The sequence below is a fragment of the Staurois parvus genome, unplaced genomic scaffold (assembly GCF_062004578.1).
Source record: "Staurois parvus isolate SC_StPar_1 unplaced genomic scaffold, SC_StPar_1.0 ptg000258l, whole genome shotgun sequence".
Classification (NCBI taxonomy): domain Eukaryota; kingdom Metazoa; phylum Chordata; class Amphibia; order Anura; family Ranidae; genus Staurois; species Staurois parvus.
The window spans coordinates 6,207,785-6,227,064 of NW_028318054.1; the positions used below are offsets into that span (position 1 = coordinate 6,207,785).

A 19,280-nucleotide genomic window follows, 5' to 3' on the forward strand; every position below is an offset into this window, starting at 1 on the left:
AATATCGACATCCAGGTTGAAGAAGCTTGTTTTTTTTTTTTTTTTTTTTTTTTGTCCTGCAGCGTGATGTGCAATAATTTGGTGTTATAACAGATGCTGGACTATAACCATTCTTTTTCTGGCCAGTAGGATGTTTTGTTCTAGGTCTATCTGCAATTGGCTGCCTTGATTATTCTACCATTTATATGCTGCAAAGTCAGTTACAATAGATCAGCTCTGTGCAGTAAAAACCATAGCACAAATGGATCTCCCAGCTTGGTTATTTAGGCAGCTTTCCTGTAAGCTATATGCAGCCTTAGGAGTGATTATACCAAACAGAAAATTAAAGTTATGGCAGATACACACTTCAGTATGATTATTTAATTCATCATTTGATCCAACTGAACTGAAGATCACAAACAAAGCCCTTACATTTTTTTTTTTTTTTTTTTTTTTGTAAGCTCAATTTTGTCTGCCATAATTATCTGCATGTGTATTGGATAACAGATTGCAATACAGACCCATTCAACAATCATATTTAATCATGTAGATATATTACTGTGTATTTTTCAATTTTGTTTGATTGCAAGTGTGGAAACTAGAATGTGTTACCTTATCCTTCAATCATATTGACTGACTAAACTTTAGAACAAACTAAATGGTTTGGTACATTTAATAATGAACGGCCAAAAGTTAATGTGCTAGGTCTTCTGAAAGTATATCTAAACACACTGAAGCTTGAAAGCGAGCATGCACGAGTGCCCCCCAGAGCAAGCAGCTTGCTGTGGTGGCACTTGGAGGAGGGGCCAGGAGCGCTAGCGTGGGACCTGAGAAGAGAATCAGGGCTGCTCTATGCAACACCACTGCACAAAGCAGGCAAGTGTGACGTATTAAAAAAAAAAGAACCTTTTTAGTATCGCTTTAAACTCAATCAGTTTTTTTTTTCTTCCGTCTGTGTTTCTTTTGGGGAGGTTTTCATTCAGTCTGTCCAACCGTTGTCCCAGTCGGAAGAGACTGTTCTTTCTGATGCTGCGACAACTAAAAAAAATTGGATTTTCTTTCTTTGCTTTCAGTTTCGGTGACTTTGGCTACTGGTACAAAAAGTGAATCTGACCTTCAGAGATGCACACAATAAACTTGACGGTTGCAAACCCTTCCCCATTCCATCCAAAACTTTAAAGCCAATTTTTTTTTGTGGGGTTTTTTTTTTTATGGTACATTTTAGGAGAATGTGGCTGTGAGTTTTTTCATATGTTCAGTAGGAAATAATGCAATGTTTGTCGAGGTGCATTGGCTGTGTACACACATGCCATGCGTATTTAATGCCTGTGGATATGAGCTTTAAAATCGATGTCAGGCATCTTGCACAAAACCTTAAGTGTTGTGTGCAAGAACAAAAATAAGAGAAATCAAGAGGTGACCTCTGTTCAGTCTAAATCCAAAATAAGCATTTTTTAAGGTAGGGCGGCTAAATATTCCCCATTTTTAAAACCAGCTGCTTTTGGTAGTTTTTGTCTTAGGTGTAAGTTGTTACTTCTCTAAATCTGTACATGATTCTCAAAGTGGAAACTGAAGTCTAAGATTTGCACATTTTGCTAGTTGGATTCAATTGGAAAATGTATGAAGCTTGGGTGAAAAGTTTTGAGCATCATTAGCCCCCCCAACACAAAAAGTAATGATCTATTAGCAGCTGTTAGCATTAAAGCTGTAGTCCTAACATCTACCAACAGCATATGTAAAATTGCTATAATTTGTTTGTGTTTTTCAGATAAGGTACATCTCTCAGACTCAAGGACTACCTGCAGAATATCTTCTCAGTGCTGGAACCAAGACCTCAAGATTTTTCAACAGAGATCCAGACTTGGGCTATCCATTGTGGAGGTTAAAGGTAGTGCTGTGAACCTGATTCCTAATATCCATGCAAATACATTGACAATCATTAAGCCTTATACACACAATTGTGGTTTAACCCTGGCTTTAAAGTAGAGATTAAAGCAAAACCTACTGTAACTACTCTTCAATGTTCCCTCCCCCTCCTAGCACCTATTCTGACAAACCTATGTAAGGAAGATCTGTATACTTCCTATTTTGAGGCTGCTCTGGGCCAGTCACATGATCCTGCTCTCCTTTGACAGTGGTGGCTACAGGAGGGAGTGCCGATAATGGATGGGCCATAGGATCCTGTGGTGACCTCACTGACATTACCAGCCGTTGTCAACACTCTCTCCTCTGCCCTGCAGTCCATGCTGACTAGCACAGGGAAGATGACATGCCCAGACCCGAAGCAGCCTCAAAAATAGGTTGGTATACAGATTTATCTTACACAGGTTAGTCAGAATAAGTGTTTGGGGGGCATTTTCAAGAGTAGTTAGGTTTTGCTGCAATTCTTTAAAATGTTACTTTAAAAAGTTACTCTTCACTGGGTTAAACACCCTCCTGCTGGCCTTTGTACTAAAATGGCCCCTAGGTTAAGCAGTTATTAGAAGAGTGTTTGTTCATCTATTTGGTTACTGTTGGTGCCTGCACCCAGCTTGTACACAATGCTTATGATCCAGCTGTCAATGGACAGCGGAGATTGTAGGCTAAAGCACACTCAGTCATAGTCTTTGTGCCTTTTGATCGTTGTGATGGTAATAAAGGGATTAATGAATGCAGTGTGGCTCTGTGCCTTTTGCTGTAATGGGATAAAGGCATCTCTGGATTCTTTTCCCTTTGTGGTATGATCAATAGAATGTAATGGCAGGAGTCAAGATTTCAGTCTGTCGTAGCAAAAGATTGAAGATTAATTTTTTTTTCTAGTGTCAATAGGTACAAATGTGAGTTAGATTTTTACTGCTTCACTGTATTAACATTCCAATACTGAAGATGAATGATACTTTAACAAGTAACCTGTGCATTGTCCATGCAGGGCATAACTGGTTTGCTTTAATGCTCTTCCACCAGCAGCAGCCACTGTTCAACCTCAAGGAGTAAAGAAAATACCTTGTATGGGGATTTTTATTCTTTCCTCTCAAGTGACAGATCTGGTGCTTGGTAATTGTCGCAGCACTATCAATTATAGCGTTTAGGAGCTTACACAGGACTTTATTACATTCTAGATGCTAAATGGAGTGGCAGTGTGCAAGGAGGAACAGAGGTATGTGCTACTGACATGGGCTGCATTAAAGTGACCATGTTCTTTTTCTAGACTTGTTCACACTAGTGGCAGTGTCTGAAAAGTGGTCTGAGGTAGACCGCTTTTCAGAGATAGACAGTCTTTAAAAGATGATACTGCCTTTTTTTTTTTTTCTTTATATAGCCCCACAGGGATTTTTGAGTGGGAATACCATGCCCCAGTGTTGAGCCTAGCATTGGGCTTGTGGTTGTGACATGGTCTATTCACTTGAATGGTGCACGTTTGACGGTACTGCCAGCCTAACTTGACGGAGGGGGGGTATAATTTTTGCTAGTGATGCACCGATAGATTGGCCGTTGAAATGTATCAGTCAAGCATAGGGTTATTGGTATTTTGCCGATGGGAAAAAAAAAAAGAAAAATCATGTTCTGTTGACTTCGGGGGTGCTGCCGCCCCCCTGTTGACTTATGTTTTCTCTCTAATTTTTGTTATTAAACTATATTACAGGTGTTGCAGTGGGTAGTAGGAGAGCTTTAAAAATTCTTCTCAACTGCTTTCAGCACAAGTGTAAACTAGGCCTAAGGGCTTCAAGAGGTGATTTTGAAGCTTAATAAGTTTTTATTTTTTAAGGTCTTGCTAAACCTCGCACTCTTCAGACTAGCATTTACAAGATAAAGCAATATTTTAGGACTAAATTAAACCTTAAATACCAGTGCGTTGTAAATTTAAAGGGGCAGTTTATTAAACGTAATATCTATATGGAAACGAGAATAATCTGTAAATATATTGGCTGGTTTCAGAAAATGCTGGCTGCCTGGCTCTTGGTTTTCTGGCTTCTTTGGTTTGAATGATCTGGATCAAGTATGTAGACAAGGTGGTTTCAGTTTTCGGTCTTCATTTACTGATTGCTTTTTCTGTACTGGTGTCTCACAAATATGGAAACAATACCTCCCCCACTATTTCTCTAACCATTAATGTTGAGCTCCCCAGAGGACCAAATTCATATAATGCTTGGTCCTGTTTAAATCTGCCTCTAAGTGGCATGGTTGGACAGGTGGGACGTTTCAATTATGTGAATGATCCGCTATGTCGTGCTGACTTATACACAGCACTGCTCCCACTCCTGCTCGCTGAAAAGTGAAAGCATACACAGAGCTGTGGTGCTGTGCGATCCATTGGCTGGGCTGTGCAAAAGCAGCTGCTAAGACAGCTGCAGTTCTGGGTGATCTGTCACTTCAAAATGAACAGTGGGTGAAGCTTGTTTAAAAAAAAAAAAAAAAAAAAAAAAAAAAAAGCTTGTTCAAAATAGTGAAAGTTTCCTTAGAGCTGCAGCTCTGTGTAATAGTGTAATATCTGCTGCTGGCTTTACTTTAATACAAGGCATCAGCAGATACTTCACACAGAATTCTTAGAGGATGCCATGATCCCTTAAACACAAACTTTGGCTAAAGAGACGATTGGTACTCAGGAACTTAGTCTTCGTGTTTGGTCAAATATCCATTCAGTTGAGACCATATGACCAAATACCATGTGATTTAGATAAAACACTGAACACTGGAAATAAGATTGTTTAAAGAGATCCGTTTTGCAGATGTGCTACCGGGGTACCTCCTTTATATTTAAACTTAGAATTTACTTGGTCTTCCACAAAGTGAAAGAAAACATGTCATGGTAAGCTTTACTGAGTGGGGTTGATGATGAAATACTCTTGTTATGATTATGTTATAAAAATATATACACATTAAATGTTTTTTTTTTTTTTCTTCCCCACCTGCCTTTGCTAGACCCCAGAAGAACATGAAATGGAAACTGGAATCAAATCGAAGGAAGCTCGGAAGTATATTTTTAATTGCTTGGATGACATGGCTCAGGTTAGTTAAAAACCTATGTTTAGTCCCTTAGTGATAGAACTATGAATTTTAAAGTAGAACTCAACTTATTCAAGTCAAACGTTTTGACTCTCACCTTCGTCCATGAATTTTCTTCAGAGCTTACATTAAGCTTACTCTAAAGCTCACATGGGTGGTCGGGGGTGGTAAAAATGGGCAATGCTTTTACTGCTGTCTGCTTGAATACACATAGTTGCAGGGAAGTCAAGACAGCCCTGCAACTATGAGCCAAGCGTTCCCATCTTTGGCTGGTAAAAGAAAATCCACAAAATACAAAAATAAAACAGGTGTTCAAGAGGTGATGGTATTGGCTCCTGAATGCCTGTATACACTGCTTCCTGTAAAGCGATTTGCATTTAAGATGTGGTAGGGACTGCCATATGTATGAAAGAGGCCTAAGAAAAGATCCAAAATGCAAAGTATAGGAAAACTTTGCAAATATCATCACAGCTGTCACCAGAGGTTTCCTTTTTATAACTGTTGTGTCTCTGGGACACAAAGTGCTATGATTCCCCAAATCTGCACTCTTTAATCTCCATTCTATTGAAATTTAACACTGGGTGCTGTACATTACATGAATGTAAGCTGCGCATTGTTGACTTATCTTGAAAGCATAATTATGAGAATAGTTGTCAACTATCGATTGGTTGGTCAGCTGATTAGCTGGCCTGCATACAGAATGCATTTGTTTACATATCAGAGAAATACAGCTCAGTACACACCGTTCATACATGTTAGTGTATGTATGTAACGTTACACACTATATTGCCGAAAGTATTGGGACACCTCTCCAAATAATTAATTAAATTTAGGTGTTCCAAACACCTCCATGGTTCCAGGTGTATACAATCAAGCACCTAGGCATGCAGACTGCTTCTACAAACATTTGTGAAAGAATTGGTCACTCTCAGGAGCTTGGTGAATTCAAGCATGGTACTGTGATTGGTTGCCACCTGTGCAATAAATCTGTCTGAGAAATTTCCTTGCTACTAAATATTCCGTAGTTAACTGTTAGTGATGTTATAACAAAGTGGAAGCAAGGCCACGTAAAATGACAGCAGGGTCCACGCATGCTGAAGTGCACAGAAGTCGCCAACTGTCTGCAGAGTCAATAGCTAAAGACCTCCGAACTTCGTTTGGCCTTCAGATTAGCACAACCGTGCATAGAGCGCTTCATGGAATGGGTTTCCTTGGCTGAGCAGCCGCATCCAAGCCTTACATCACTAAGTGCAATGTAAAGTGTTGGATGCGATGGTGTAATGCACGCCGCCACTGGACTCTAGAGCAGTTGGGACGTGTTCTCTGGAGCGATAAATCATGCTTCTCTGGTATTCAGATGGACGTGTCTGGGTTTGGAGGTTGCCAGAAGAACAATACTTGCCTGACTGCATTGTGCCTAGTGTAAAGTTTGGAGGTGGGATTATGGTGTGGGGTTGTTTTTCAGGGGTTGGACTTGGCCCCTTAGTTCCAGTGAAGGGAACTTCTAAGGCGTCAACATACCAAGACATTTTTGGACCATTTCATGTTGAAGTTGATGTTTCAGTTGAAGCTGTTATAGCAGCAGACTAAGACTGGGGTGCCAAGTTCATGGGTGTGTAAAGGCGGTCGTCCCAATACTTTTGGCTATTAATGTGTGTTTTGTATTATGTATTTTTTTTTTTTTTTTACCCCATCATGATACAAAAAATAGCCTTATTGCAAACTTATCCAGTGAACTGTGTAATCTGCATCACCCATTCAGTTCTACCGCGCCACCTACACACATCCGTTTTTGTTGATATTACACCTGTACACTTGTTAACATTAAAACTTTGTTCAGTAATACTGCCTGGTGTCTTATCTTCTGTGGCCTAGATTAGGGGATTTGTTTTTTTTTTGTGTAGTAGAAGGCATTTTCTTAAAGGCTGTGGGACCTGCTAAAAAGGAAATCGAACAGCTGTTTCCTGTTAAACAATTATGATTTTTTTTAACTTTTGTGTATCTAATGCTGCATGAAGGTGTCAAGTCAATATACTGCATCGTGTGTAAAGTGAAGACCTTCAGAATCACTTTCTGTGGTACGAACGTAGCTGTAAAATTTCTCTCCCAAGTAAACTTGACATTTCAACCCTGTTGCCAATATACTGAAGATTTCATTTCAACCCTGTTGCCAATATACTGAAGATTTCATTTCAACCCTGTTGCCAATACACTGCAGATTTCATTTCAACCCTGTTGCCAATACACTGCAGATTTCATTACAAAGTCTGTAAGTGTCGGTGTCAATTCCTCTCCAGCTTCCTGTGCTGCTGAAGGCTGCTCTGATGCTGCTTTAATTCAAATTCTGCCGGGATACGGATACTTGTGGGATTGTCCACCTCTTGTCCCCTGCTACATTCTTGTTCCTCCTGCCAACCTCCACTTCACTATTGTTACCCATAGTGATAAAGTTAATAGGAGAAACTAGTAGTGCTGCATAGGACACAGAAGATTAACACCCCCAAAAGTCAGTTTAGTGGCATTGGGCATCAGGTGAGGTATTTCCACTCAAGGGTTATATCTTTATTTTGAAATCTGTTTGCAGTGCCATCACTTTAAAGTTAATGCATCATTTCAATATGTAAGACACATGTCAGCCCTACTAATTATAATATTTTGAGTTATTTTAGTGTTTTTCTTTTTTTTTAGGTCTTGTGGGGAATAAAATGTTTTGCTATCCGTCTAGGTAGCCTTGGTGTCTTGACTTTCTGTATTAAACAGTGCCAGGTAGATTGGTACTAAGACGAAGTCTAAACTAAGTCTAAGTGCAGTTTTAAATGATCTCAATACGTTGAAATTATTTGCTAGTTGCAAAGAGGATAAGTTCGCATTTGTATAAATAAATGCACCTCTTTTTGCAGGTAAAAGTGGTATTCCTGTAAAGCATTGCACCCACGATCTGCTGAACTCCTGCAGACTATAAGCGGTCTGCTCAGGAAGAAACCATGAACTACCTAATCTGTGCACTTGTTTAAGTCAGGGACTCAGTGTGGCAGTGATTTAAAACAGGCAACCATCACTTTCAGAGGGAGATAACACCTATTTCCAAGCCTTGGCACCTCCGCTCATAACGAGTCCACCAAACCTGTCCAGAAGTCCTCCACACGCTGAAGGGACACCTCACTATTGGACTCAGAAGTGTGGGGACATTTGTTGGCATTTCCAGTCTAAGACATCCTGGATCTGTGTCTAGGCTGTCATTTTAAAGGGGTACAAAATAGTTTCCATCTCTGCCCCCTCCTTGCTTTTTTGCCTTCTAATCTGCCAGCTTCAGTCCAAAAGAATGCAGAGTTAATGACTGCCTTGCACCTACTTCAGTCAACTGGTGGTACCAGTTCTTTTGAATGGTGTCAAGGTTTCTATTCAAACCTATTCAGTTCCAAAACCAAATGGGGGCATCTGTCCAATATTGGACATAAAATCTCTAAACAAATTTTCTTTGTATACCAAAATTCCAGATAGACTTAAAAAGATCTCTCATTGCTTCAAGACGAGGGAAATTTCTGGCATCCACACATATACAACCTTCCTATTTTCCCCTCACATCAACAGGGATGTGGAAATTTAAAAAAAAAAAAAAAAAAAAATTGTCCTGGGACTAAATCGGTGTCCCAATCTACTTGTCCTTCATGACAATCTACTTCTCATGATTTAAAAAAAAAAAATCCATTTTAACCAAAACCATATTTAAATCGGAGGTCCTGTTAACGTCTGGGGGTTTTAAAATCAAAAGGGGCTTTATGGTGACTTAACATTTAATTTTTTTAACATTGCACTCTGTCTCCTCCTCCCCTCGCTGCCTGTCTCCAGCACCACACCCGGGAACTAGCAGGGAGGGGAGAGACCATGCAGAGTAATGAGCACTGATTGGGTGCTGGTCAGGCAACGGGAGTTTTGGGCTTATCCTTTTTGATGCCAGAGCCATTTTTGCACACATTTAAACATTTTTAGGCTTGAAGATTACACAAAACCCCCAAACATATATTTTCTGAAGGCAAAGACCCTAAAGAATAAAATAGTGGTAGTTCCATTTTTTTTTTTAAGTTGCATAATATTGCAAAGGTCTAGGAAATGCAAAATTTCAGTAAAAAATACTCATTTAGGGCACAAAAAAAAGCAACAAATTACTCTATTTTTTTGTAAAATATATAAAAGTTGAGGTTCCACTGAGTAAATAGATATCCAACATGTCGAACCTTAAATTTGCTTGTGCTCTTGAAATGGTGACAAACTTCAGTACCCTATATTGTCTATAGGCAACCCTTTTTTTTTTTTTTTTTTTTTTTTTTTACAACCTCCTTTTTAGGTCATCAGTATAGTGTTATGGAGGTCTCATGCTAGAATTGGTACTCAATCTGGCATGCGTGGCGATGTAACCTATGTATCGCAGTGAACATTTTCATGGGTAGGCACCCCGGCGTGCGCTTTTTTTTTTTTTTTTTTTTTTTTTTTTTTTTTTTTTTAACCATTAAAAAAAAAAAGTTTTACTTCCCTTATTTTCATCACATAGGGGACAAAGTCCCCTATGTGATGATTTTTTGGTGACAGGTTCTCTTTAATGAGACATCCAGGATCTAAGACCCTGCATATCTCCCCTGTGCTCCCTTGAATGTAATGCAGTGTACATCACACTGCATGAGATTCTTTCCCGGCTTCAATGGCTGGAAATCTGAATGGTGACCTGGAAGTGACTTCAAATGTAACTTCCAGGTCAGGACAAGGAGGGGAGTGGACAGGTTCGCTTTCCTCCCTTCCCTCTAGCCGCCTACACACACAGAGCCAGTCCTGTGCCCTTGATGGACTGAGTGACAGCAATTGGGCTGCAGCACTGCCGTCCGAAAGCTTTTTTTCAATGTTTAACTCTGCTGTGAGCAAGCACCAGGGCTCACCTGTCAGGTGAAAGCAACCTGCCCAACACCTGGAACTACATGTCCTGGGCATTAGGCAATACAAATTCTTCATCCCTGCTCAGTTTTCTGCATTTTGTTGTGGGAAGCCAACACTTTCCATTTGTAGCTGTGCCATTCAGGCACTGCTCCCCGAGGGTTCACTAAAGTGTTTGCCCCACTTCTGGCTTCTGTACAAACCCAGGGAATTAATGTTCGTATTACCTAGACAACCACCTGCTGAAAGACTCGGTTACAACCCTTGCTGCCAGTGTCAAGAGAAATATTCAGTTTTTAAACTTTTGGATCATCAACTTAAGTTTGCTTTCCCAGTCCTCACATCTGGAGTACCCGGATCTAACCTTGGACACAGCCCAAGCCAGAAATTTCAGTCCTCATAAAAAGGTCCCATATAAGGACCCTTGGGTTGAAACGGCACTACTCTGTTCACGTCTGCATAAGGTTTCGGGGCTTGATGGTTGCCTCCTTGGAGAGATTGGATTTAACCCAGTTTCAATCCGGACCTCTTCAATACAACATACTATGTGAAACAAAGCCAATCCTTGTATTACTTCTGCTGTGAAGGAACATTTTCCTTCACAGGCCCTGGAGGATGGTGACAACACAGCCTAGAGCGTAGTTTAGTTACCTAACTGTCCACTGGACCTGGTCACCACAGGAGTCTAAACTTCCTATCAGCAACCTGTAAAGGTGTGCCATCACTGTCTGTACAATGCTGGACCTCCTTTCTGCTAGGTCACCCAGTCAGGGTAAAGGTCACAGCAGTGGCTTGCACAAACCATCAGAGGCTCCAGAAGTCAGATTGTTCTAAGTGAATTCCATGAATGAAGTCTATTCCAGCTGACTTGCTTTTCCCATCCCTGAAATGGACATTTGGCAGGCAGAATTCCTAAGCCATCAATGCATAGACTAGGGGTAGTGGAGATTTGTCACTATCAGTTGTGTGGAAAACCACATGTGGAAGTTAATCCATGTCATATTGGATCAAATCTTGAGAGCTCGGTCTGGGTACTCATTTGCTCCTCTTTCCCTTACTTGAAGTCATAGGTTATGTAAGATTTTGGCCTTTATCCTAAATGCATTTTTTTTTGTTTCTTTCCCTGCCTTTTGGCTACACGTGTTTGCTTAATATAGGTTCCTTATCCTTTTGAATCTCTGGGAATTGCCTACCCCTCAGTTTGGACATTCCAAATGTCTACATTTCTACAGTGGTGTGTGTGTACACACACATGGGATTAATGCAAAAATATTTTAATGAAGCCCATTGAGGGTACTCGGGTCCCCTCTTTATTGATCTTATGTACTGCATAGATGAAGGCAGAAGTATAACTGATTTCTAAGAACTACTACATTCCTTTGCCCCTCAATGGGCTTCAGGAAAAAACGTTTGCAGAAAGTATGAAATTTCTTCACTACTTGGTGGGATTCGCCAACATTGGAAATAGCATGTGTGTATTGGATGCTGAACACTCGAATAAAAAAAAAAAAAACTGATGTAGTTGGGAGACTTTCAATTTTAAAGTGTATATGTAATTATTATACAGTATTTATAAAGCACCAACCGTTCGCTCAGCACTGTACGTTACAAAGGGAGACAGAACATGCGACAGTACGAAAACAATACACATAAGTAAAATGCTCAGCTCTCATTTATGAAATTGTTTTGGTGGGATCATTGCCGTTAAGTCTAATAGGTTTGCGAGACTAGGTAGTGCAGGTGCACATGCAGGTACTATGCTTCTATTGACGTTTGTTTTCTAACGCTTAGGTGAATATGTCTACAGACCTAGAGGGCACAGATATGTTGGCTGAGAAGGCAGACAGAAGAGAATATATAGATTTGTTGAAGAAAATGTTGACCATTGATGCAGATAAGAGGATAACGCCAATGAAAACCTTGAACCATCCTTTTGTTACTATGACTCATCTATTGGATTTTCCACACAGTAATCAGTAAGTATAAATTATTTTTGCATGCTTTAGACCTGGAGTAGGAAACCTTTGAGAAGTGATCTGCCTGGATTATATAGAGATCAAAGATTACCTGGAGTGCTGCACCCCTTTTTTTAAGAAGTTAACTAGCAAGCCCCCAATAAACAGCACAGAGAACTTCTAAAAACTAAACTGTCACTGTAAAAAATAAACTTGGTCTTCCTTAAAAGTACATTGAGAAACTCTGCATGCACTTTCATTCACCACTTCATGTCTGGGAAATAGTTGGATACCTACACAAGTCTGATGCAGGAGTCAATCATGAAGGTACTGCTGGCTGACTTGCTCGACTAGTTTCTGGCCTGGTTAGTTGCTCAGTTCTGGCTAGTGTAAGTATGTAGGGCAGTGCCCAGGTGTCACTAAAGAGCAGTAGTAGGTGGACAGGGGTCAGCCATGGGGTAGGGCAGTGGATAGGGGTCAGCCGTGGGGTGGGGCAGTGGACAGGGATCAGGTGGACACACTTGGTTTCCTGATGGAGAGCAGCGCAGGGGCGCTGCTGTGGCAGATCTACCTGCTGTTGTAGTCTTAATCCTTGCCGGCCTTCCTCTTGTCCATCCCACATGTTGCCATTCACAAGCACCTTGGATCGACTGTACGGGAGGGGCTGGTTGGGATCAGCATCGTACACTCAGGATAAACTCATGCGCATTTGGATAAGAGCCCAAATCCACCTAAACTATTCCACCTGAAAGCTGTTATAGGTGGCAGAGGGGTTCACGCCTTTCAGCTGTAAATGCGCAAAAGGCATTGCCTGCTAGGATTTGTTTTGACAGTTTCCCTGCAGCTCACTGCTTTCCTGTGCAGCTTTGTCAGTTTGAGGGTTGAGAAGACTGGGACGAGATCGAGATCTACCTGTCACCTGCCTGCTATCGACAGGTTGACAACCCCCATTTTAGACATGTTTTTACTGATGGCATTCTGTGTACGGATTTACCTTTTTTGATTTGGTACATTTTAAATATGGTTTTTAGATGGTAGTAATTTTAGTTTAATTAAAATGCATTAATTTTTGGTTACCTTTCCCTGTAGTGTGAAGTCTTGTTTCCAGAACATGGAGATCTGCAAGCGAAGGAACAACATGTATGATACAGTAAACCAAATTAAGAGTCCTTTTACAACTCACGTTGCTCCCAATACAAGCACAAATCTGACGATGAGCTTCAACAATCAGCTGAACACTGTGCACAACCAGGTATGTGTTGCAAGTATGTGCTCTGTATAACTCCTGAAACATTTAAGTGTTCTAAAAGGCCAGTGCTTCATGTGAGATTGTGGACTAGTGCTTTTAAAGTGAAGCATTTGTGTTTTAAGAGCAGAATGGTCCCATCCATGTGAACTATATGGATTGCAAGGATTTTAGTAAACTGTCGTTTGCATTTGTAGCCTTTCTGAACTTCTAATTGGGACAATCCGCTTACTATATTGACCATCTAGTCTCATATGTTTGAGTAAGAAAAGTATTCCTTGCATCCCCTTAAGTAAGGGGAAAAAAAAATCTTAAAGTATCCTGGCACAAACCAAATTACTGTTTGAGGATATCTGTAACTTGAATTGCATTTCTTTGCAGGCATCTTTGACATTTTTTGGGATGTTTCATAGTTGGTGAACAGAACATTCCTAATTTGTCAAAGTAATATTTACATTTTTTTTTCTCTTTGAATATTTTAGTGGCTGTAGACTGAGGTTGAAAGTTAGCTTAGAAATGTGAAACCCAACTCCAGGCAAAATAGAAATTCAGCTTGTGTATTGGCAATAACATACCCCTTTCACCTGTCCTGCAAAAACATTTTCATTAAACTGTAATAGTCATGGTCAAAAATATTGGCACCCCCTACATTTTTGTCAGACAATACACCACTTCGCCCAGAAAATTGTTGCAGTTACAAAAGTTTAGGCATTCTCATGTTCATTCCTTTTTGTATTGGTATGACACAAAGTGGAGAAACAAACTCCAAAAATGGACTGAACCAAATTATTGGTTCCCTCAATTTTAATATTTGGTAGCACACCCCTTGAGAAAGAAACTGAAACCAATCGCTTCCTGTAACCATCAATGAGTTTCTTAAACCTCTACTGGAATTTTGTTTGACTGTTTTGCCAACTGCTCCAGGTCTCTTAGAGTAGGAGTCATTTTTCCCAACTATTTTTGAGATCTCTCCACAGGTGCTCTATGGAATTGAGATCAGGACTCGTTGCTGGCCAGTTCATTACTCTCCAGCGCTTTATCTGAAACCATTTCTGGGTTCTTTATGATGAGTGCTTTGGTCATTGTCCTGCTGTAAGACACATGACTCCTGACTGGGACCCAGCTTTCTGACACTGGGCTCTACATTGCACCCCAGAATTCTTTTGGTAGTCTTCAGATTTCATCATGCCATGCACACGGTCAAGACATCCAGTGCCTGAAGCAGCAGAGCAACACCAAAACATCAGTGATTCTGCACCATGTTTTACTGTAGACTGTATTTTCTTTAAGGCCTCATTGCTTTTTCTGAAAACCGTAGAATGACGGACTTTACCAAAAAGCAGTAATTTTGTTTCGTCTGTCCACAGCACATTCTCCCGAAAGGATTTTGGCTTCCTCAGGTAAGTTTTGGAAAACTCCAATCTGGCCTTTTTGTTTGTCAGCAGTGGGGGTCTCCTACCATAGCGTCCTTTTTCTTTCAGTTGGCAATGTATAGTGCAAGCTGACAGTTGTACACTGCCTGAAGGTCAGCTTGAATTTGTATGGAAGTTGATCAAGGTTCTTTATCCACCATTCTGACAATCCATCCTTGCTATCTTTGATCAATTTTTCTTTTGTCCACGTCCAGGGAGATTAGCTGTAAACTTTTTGACACTGTTGCGCACAGTGGACATGGGAAAATTAACATCTGTGGAGATGGACTTTATAACCTTGAGATTGTCCATGCTTAAGAATTTTTGTTCTCCAATCCTCAGACAATTCTTTGCTGCTATCTCTTTATGCTCTATGTGGCACACATGCACAACAGAAAGATTGTCTATTTTTCACCATTTTATCTGGTTTCTGATGTGACTTCTATATTGTGAGCACCTGTTAATTGATTCAGGTGAGTTTTATTACAAACTCCAGGAGTATCACACATTTTGAATGCAATTACAATTTTGAGAAGGTGCCAATTTTGTCCAGTCCATTCTTGGCGTTTTGCGTGGCTTGTCAGATTTGGTTTTTTGCTTCTCTGCTTTGTAATACCAATACAAACAAAAGAATTAAACCTGAAAATGTCTAAACATATGTAATTGCAACAATTTTCTGGGCAAAGAGATGCATTATCTGACAGAAATGCAGGTGTGCCGATATATTTGGCCATGACAATGCTCTTGCAAAGTCCTGGTTTCTTTGCACGGTCATCCTATTTCTGTACCCAGGACCAGACACAATTGCCTGCTCACTGTCTGCACAGTGACCGGTCCTATCACCACCCCCTTGTAGTTATCAGCTTTTTGCTGTTATACACATGTTAGTACAAAGAGAATTGTGGGCAGGATTATTACAGTGCCAATGTGTTAAGTCCACCTGCCCCGTTCCTGCTCTTTTGGTATCAGCGCCGCGCTCCTTTTTCTTTTTTTAATCACTCATAAGAGATTTACAGCAGTTTAAAGTTGTTTTAAAGCCAAGGTTGGAGACCCTGCGATCTACATGTCCATTGCCTGCTGTCAGATTGTGAACATAACTTTGCTGATCCCAATCAAGAAGGCCCCCAACCCCCCCCAAGCCTAATTATCTTAACAGTGAGAGGCAGCAAAGGACTGGCAAAGGGCAGGAGCTGCCGCAGTTAACCAACAGGTGATCGTCCTAGCAACATATTACCTACTTGTTAATATGAAAAGTTTACTCTGGCAGCTCCCACTCCCACCCTCCATGCAGTACTCTGCTCCTGTCACTCTACTCTCTGCTGTACAGCCGCTGTAAGGTAGGCAAGTGCTACCTGCACACTGCTGTGTCTAGGGGGGTATGATGTGAAGTGGGCAAAAGACAGTACTTGTAGGGGACAGGGGACACTACTGTGGATGGGGGTGTTGGGCAGAGAACTGCGGTTAAATAATAAACCTTTGGATTTTTTGGTTGAGTTTACAATCACGTTAGGGAGATCGATGTGATTGAAAAAACACTGAAAAACAATCTCTACATTGACACGTGTATCTAGTTAGTCTGGGAACTCTTGCTTACTCTTGGAGGTAGTTAAAGGAAAAATGGTATCTGAGCAGAACAAACCATATGAAGCCAGTGTACCAGAAGGAATAAACATGCCTGGTATAATGTAAGTTATATTCTTGCACATTTGCTAATATTACTGGTCATTATGATAGTTCTTGCTTACCAGCATTAGCAGTCCTCCCTCAGTGGTAGTCTTTTATGAACTGACCTGGCTGAAGAGCAGTGCAAGTTGCAAACATGTGCATCTTGCTTTGCTTTCCAGCCTTAAACTTGGTTACTTGGCATGTGGTTCTCATGCTGGCAAGAAAGCGTTTCCATAGTGACTGGTAATAGAAAGTGTGGAAATTGCATTGTTGGGCAATTCTGCTTTACTCCTTCTGAAATCCTACTGTTCTGCTCTGGATACTGTTTTTGTCCTTGGATGGTGTTCATTTCTAAGCACTGATCTGAGGTCTGTAAATCTGCCCACTATGCAACTCAAAAACGGGAACCAGATTGCTGGAATCATGGGAGATTTAGTCCAATAACATAGAGTGATGCGATACTGCCACACACCCTGTAGGCGTCTGCTTAGAGCTTAATAGGTAGCTGCTGTGTGATAACATCACAGGTGGTAAAATAATTTTCTATCACATGGTTAAAATAATTTTTAATTGCAGTGGATTTATGAATGGGTATGAATACAATATAAGATTATAAATCATCCCGGAGTTGGGCATGGTTTTGAAATTCGTTTTGTAGCATTTTTGCTTTATGAAAATTTCCAGATTTTAAATTTTATTTTAGAGTACTGTAAAGGAGTTTATCCTCAAGCTCACCTTCAATCATGTCACCTCTTTTTAGGCTAGCGTACTGGCTTCAAGTTCATCTGCTACCGCTACACTTTCCCTGGCAAATTCAGATGTCTCCCTACTGAACTATCAGTCAGCGCTTTACCCACCATCTGCAGCTCCAGTGACTGGTGTCACACAGCAAGGTGTCCCTCTACAGCCTGGAGCAGCTCAGCTCTGCACCCAGACAGATCCATTCCAGCAGACATTTATTGTTTGTCCTCCAGCATTTCAAGGTAACCTATTTAATTGTTGCTGGGTTCCCACTCGCATAACACTCTAGAGCAGGGGTGTCCAAACTTTTTTCAAAGAGGGCCAGACTGGATGAAGTGAACATGGTGGAGGGCCGAACATTTTTCCGAACATTCTTTGAACCATTACAATTAAATGCAAATAAATTATTTTATGCCAAGTTAATTGCAAACGACATACTTCTCATTTCATAACATTAAGATCAACTGACAGCTGCGTTTTCACAATGTATTGAAAATAAATTAAAAAAAACTTACCTGCACTAATGTGAAGGGTGAAAAAGGTAGCTGGAGCTGAAGTCTCTGCTCGGCAGCCGGGAGGGGAAGAGAAACACACTTCACGCTGGAAGCCCGGCCCTGACGTCACCGCCCTCTGTCGCTCCCAGCGCGGCGCAGTCACGCATGCGCACTGCTCTCAAGCAGAAGACAGTCTGCCATAGAAGGGAGGGCCGTGGGAGGGCCACATTACACAGAGCAGGGAGGGCTGTTGGAGGGCAGTATTAAACCGACCCCCGGGCCGGACTTTGGACATGCCTGCTCTAGAGTGTAGTGTCTGGTACTTTAGTTAGGTTTGTTGCTTCAGTTTCATGCACTGTCACTCTTCAACTCTGAGTATATAGTTGACCATACACTGGTAGAATGTAATTTTGAGAATACTCATTTTCAGAATGATCTCTCATCTATTTTTTTTTTTTTTAATTGTTGGAGTCAATTTTACAATCTCTTTTGGCCATAGTTACTGAATATGTACGAATTTTCAAGTGTATGTGGTTTTCATTTGGGAAATTCCATTCATACCAAAACTGAATGGTTAAGTGTTTGTAAGGGCAGAAAGGCAAAGGCAGGTTTTTTTAAGTCATGCATTCTTTGCAGTGAGGTAAAACATCTGCATGCAAAAAAAGTAAATACTTACCTGAGCCACATCTCAATTTAGAGATGTGCATGAGAACCTCCCTCCCCAGTGAGGAGAGTGTGGGGCCTGGGCCATGCCCCACTCTGTGTGTCCTGTGGATGTACAGAACAGACTTGGGAGCGAGCCTGCACCATGGCCCCCGTAGCAAGTGCCTTGCTATGGTGTGCACTCGGTGGGGTGGGGAGAGCCAGAAGTGTGGTTGGGAAGGGGGTGGCCAAGGTGGAGGATCGTGGGTGCTCTGTGCAAAAACACTGCACAGAGCAGGTAAGTATGACAGGCTTTTAAAATCATTGTAAAATGCAAATTTTTTTTTTTTTTTTTAAACCGTTAAATTCTGCAGTACTTTTGAACATAATTTGTCAAGTCTCTGTGGGCATTATCAAATGTACTGGTGAGACTTACCATATGAAGGTTCGCACAAAAATCTACCAGTGTATGTTTAGCTTTATTCTCAGGACCTACATTAAACATGGACTGTGATTTCAGACATTCCCATAGGACAATTCTATTGGGCTTAATAGTAGCATACACAGGAAAACACAATTACATGGGTACCTCCCAAGGGTTTTTTTTTTTTTTTTTTTTTTTGAGTTTGTGAGACAGTTTGGGTTTTTATTTCCCCCCAGAAGAGAAATTGTAACAGACTTTTTTGTATCGATGCAGACTAATTTTATGCAACTTCAGATACCCAGTTTTCTTGTCATGTAGTTTTAAATATGAAGTGTATTATTTTTAAGCTGCTGGGCTTCAAGCAACTACGAAGCATTCCGGCTTTCCTGTTCGTATGGACAGTAGCGTCCCAATTGTGCCACAAGCTCCGGCTGCTCAACCTCTCCAGATCCAGTCAGGAGTCCTGACGCAGGTAATTCAACACCCCAGTGTGAATGGCTTGATTTAAATGATTAATTACTGCTATACTTTAGTATCGCTTCTTGTGATATGTATTAACAAGCATTGGCTCATATGAGGTGAATATTGTATAAAACCTGACACTCTCAGTATTGACTGCCTTATACTTCCATTCCTATGTGCTTAACGTGAACCTGTGCTTTCCCCATGTTGACAGCATACACTCCCACATAAAGTACATATTATTCCAATGCAATGTTTCATATTTACATGACTAAAATATATATATTTAATTTTTTTTAACTCCAGTAAAGAAAATGCACACAAAACCACTATATATTCTCTTTAATACCTGTA

The 19,280-nt window shown here is 40.7% G+C and overlaps 1 protein-coding gene across 3 annotated transcripts in view; it reads left to right on the forward strand.

The window, feature by feature from the left end:
* Positions 1-19,280, forward strand: part of HIPK1 (homeodomain interacting protein kinase 1) — a 122,853-nt gene that overhangs the window by 72,338 nt on the left and 31,235 nt on the right. For all 3 annotated transcript variants that reach the window (XM_089681078.1, XM_089681079.1, XM_089681080.1), the window contains exons 4-9: positions 1,748-1,867; positions 4,879-4,965; positions 11,677-11,861; positions 12,930-13,092; positions 16,924-17,146; positions 18,812-18,936. In XM_089681078.1, coding sequence (XP_089537204.1) covers positions 1,748-1,867; positions 4,879-4,965; positions 11,677-11,861; positions 12,930-13,092; positions 16,924-17,146; positions 18,812-18,936 — 903 coding nt within the window. The remainder of the gene's footprint in view (positions 1-1,747; positions 1,868-4,878; positions 4,966-11,676; positions 11,862-12,929; positions 13,093-16,923; positions 17,147-18,811; positions 18,937-19,280) is intronic.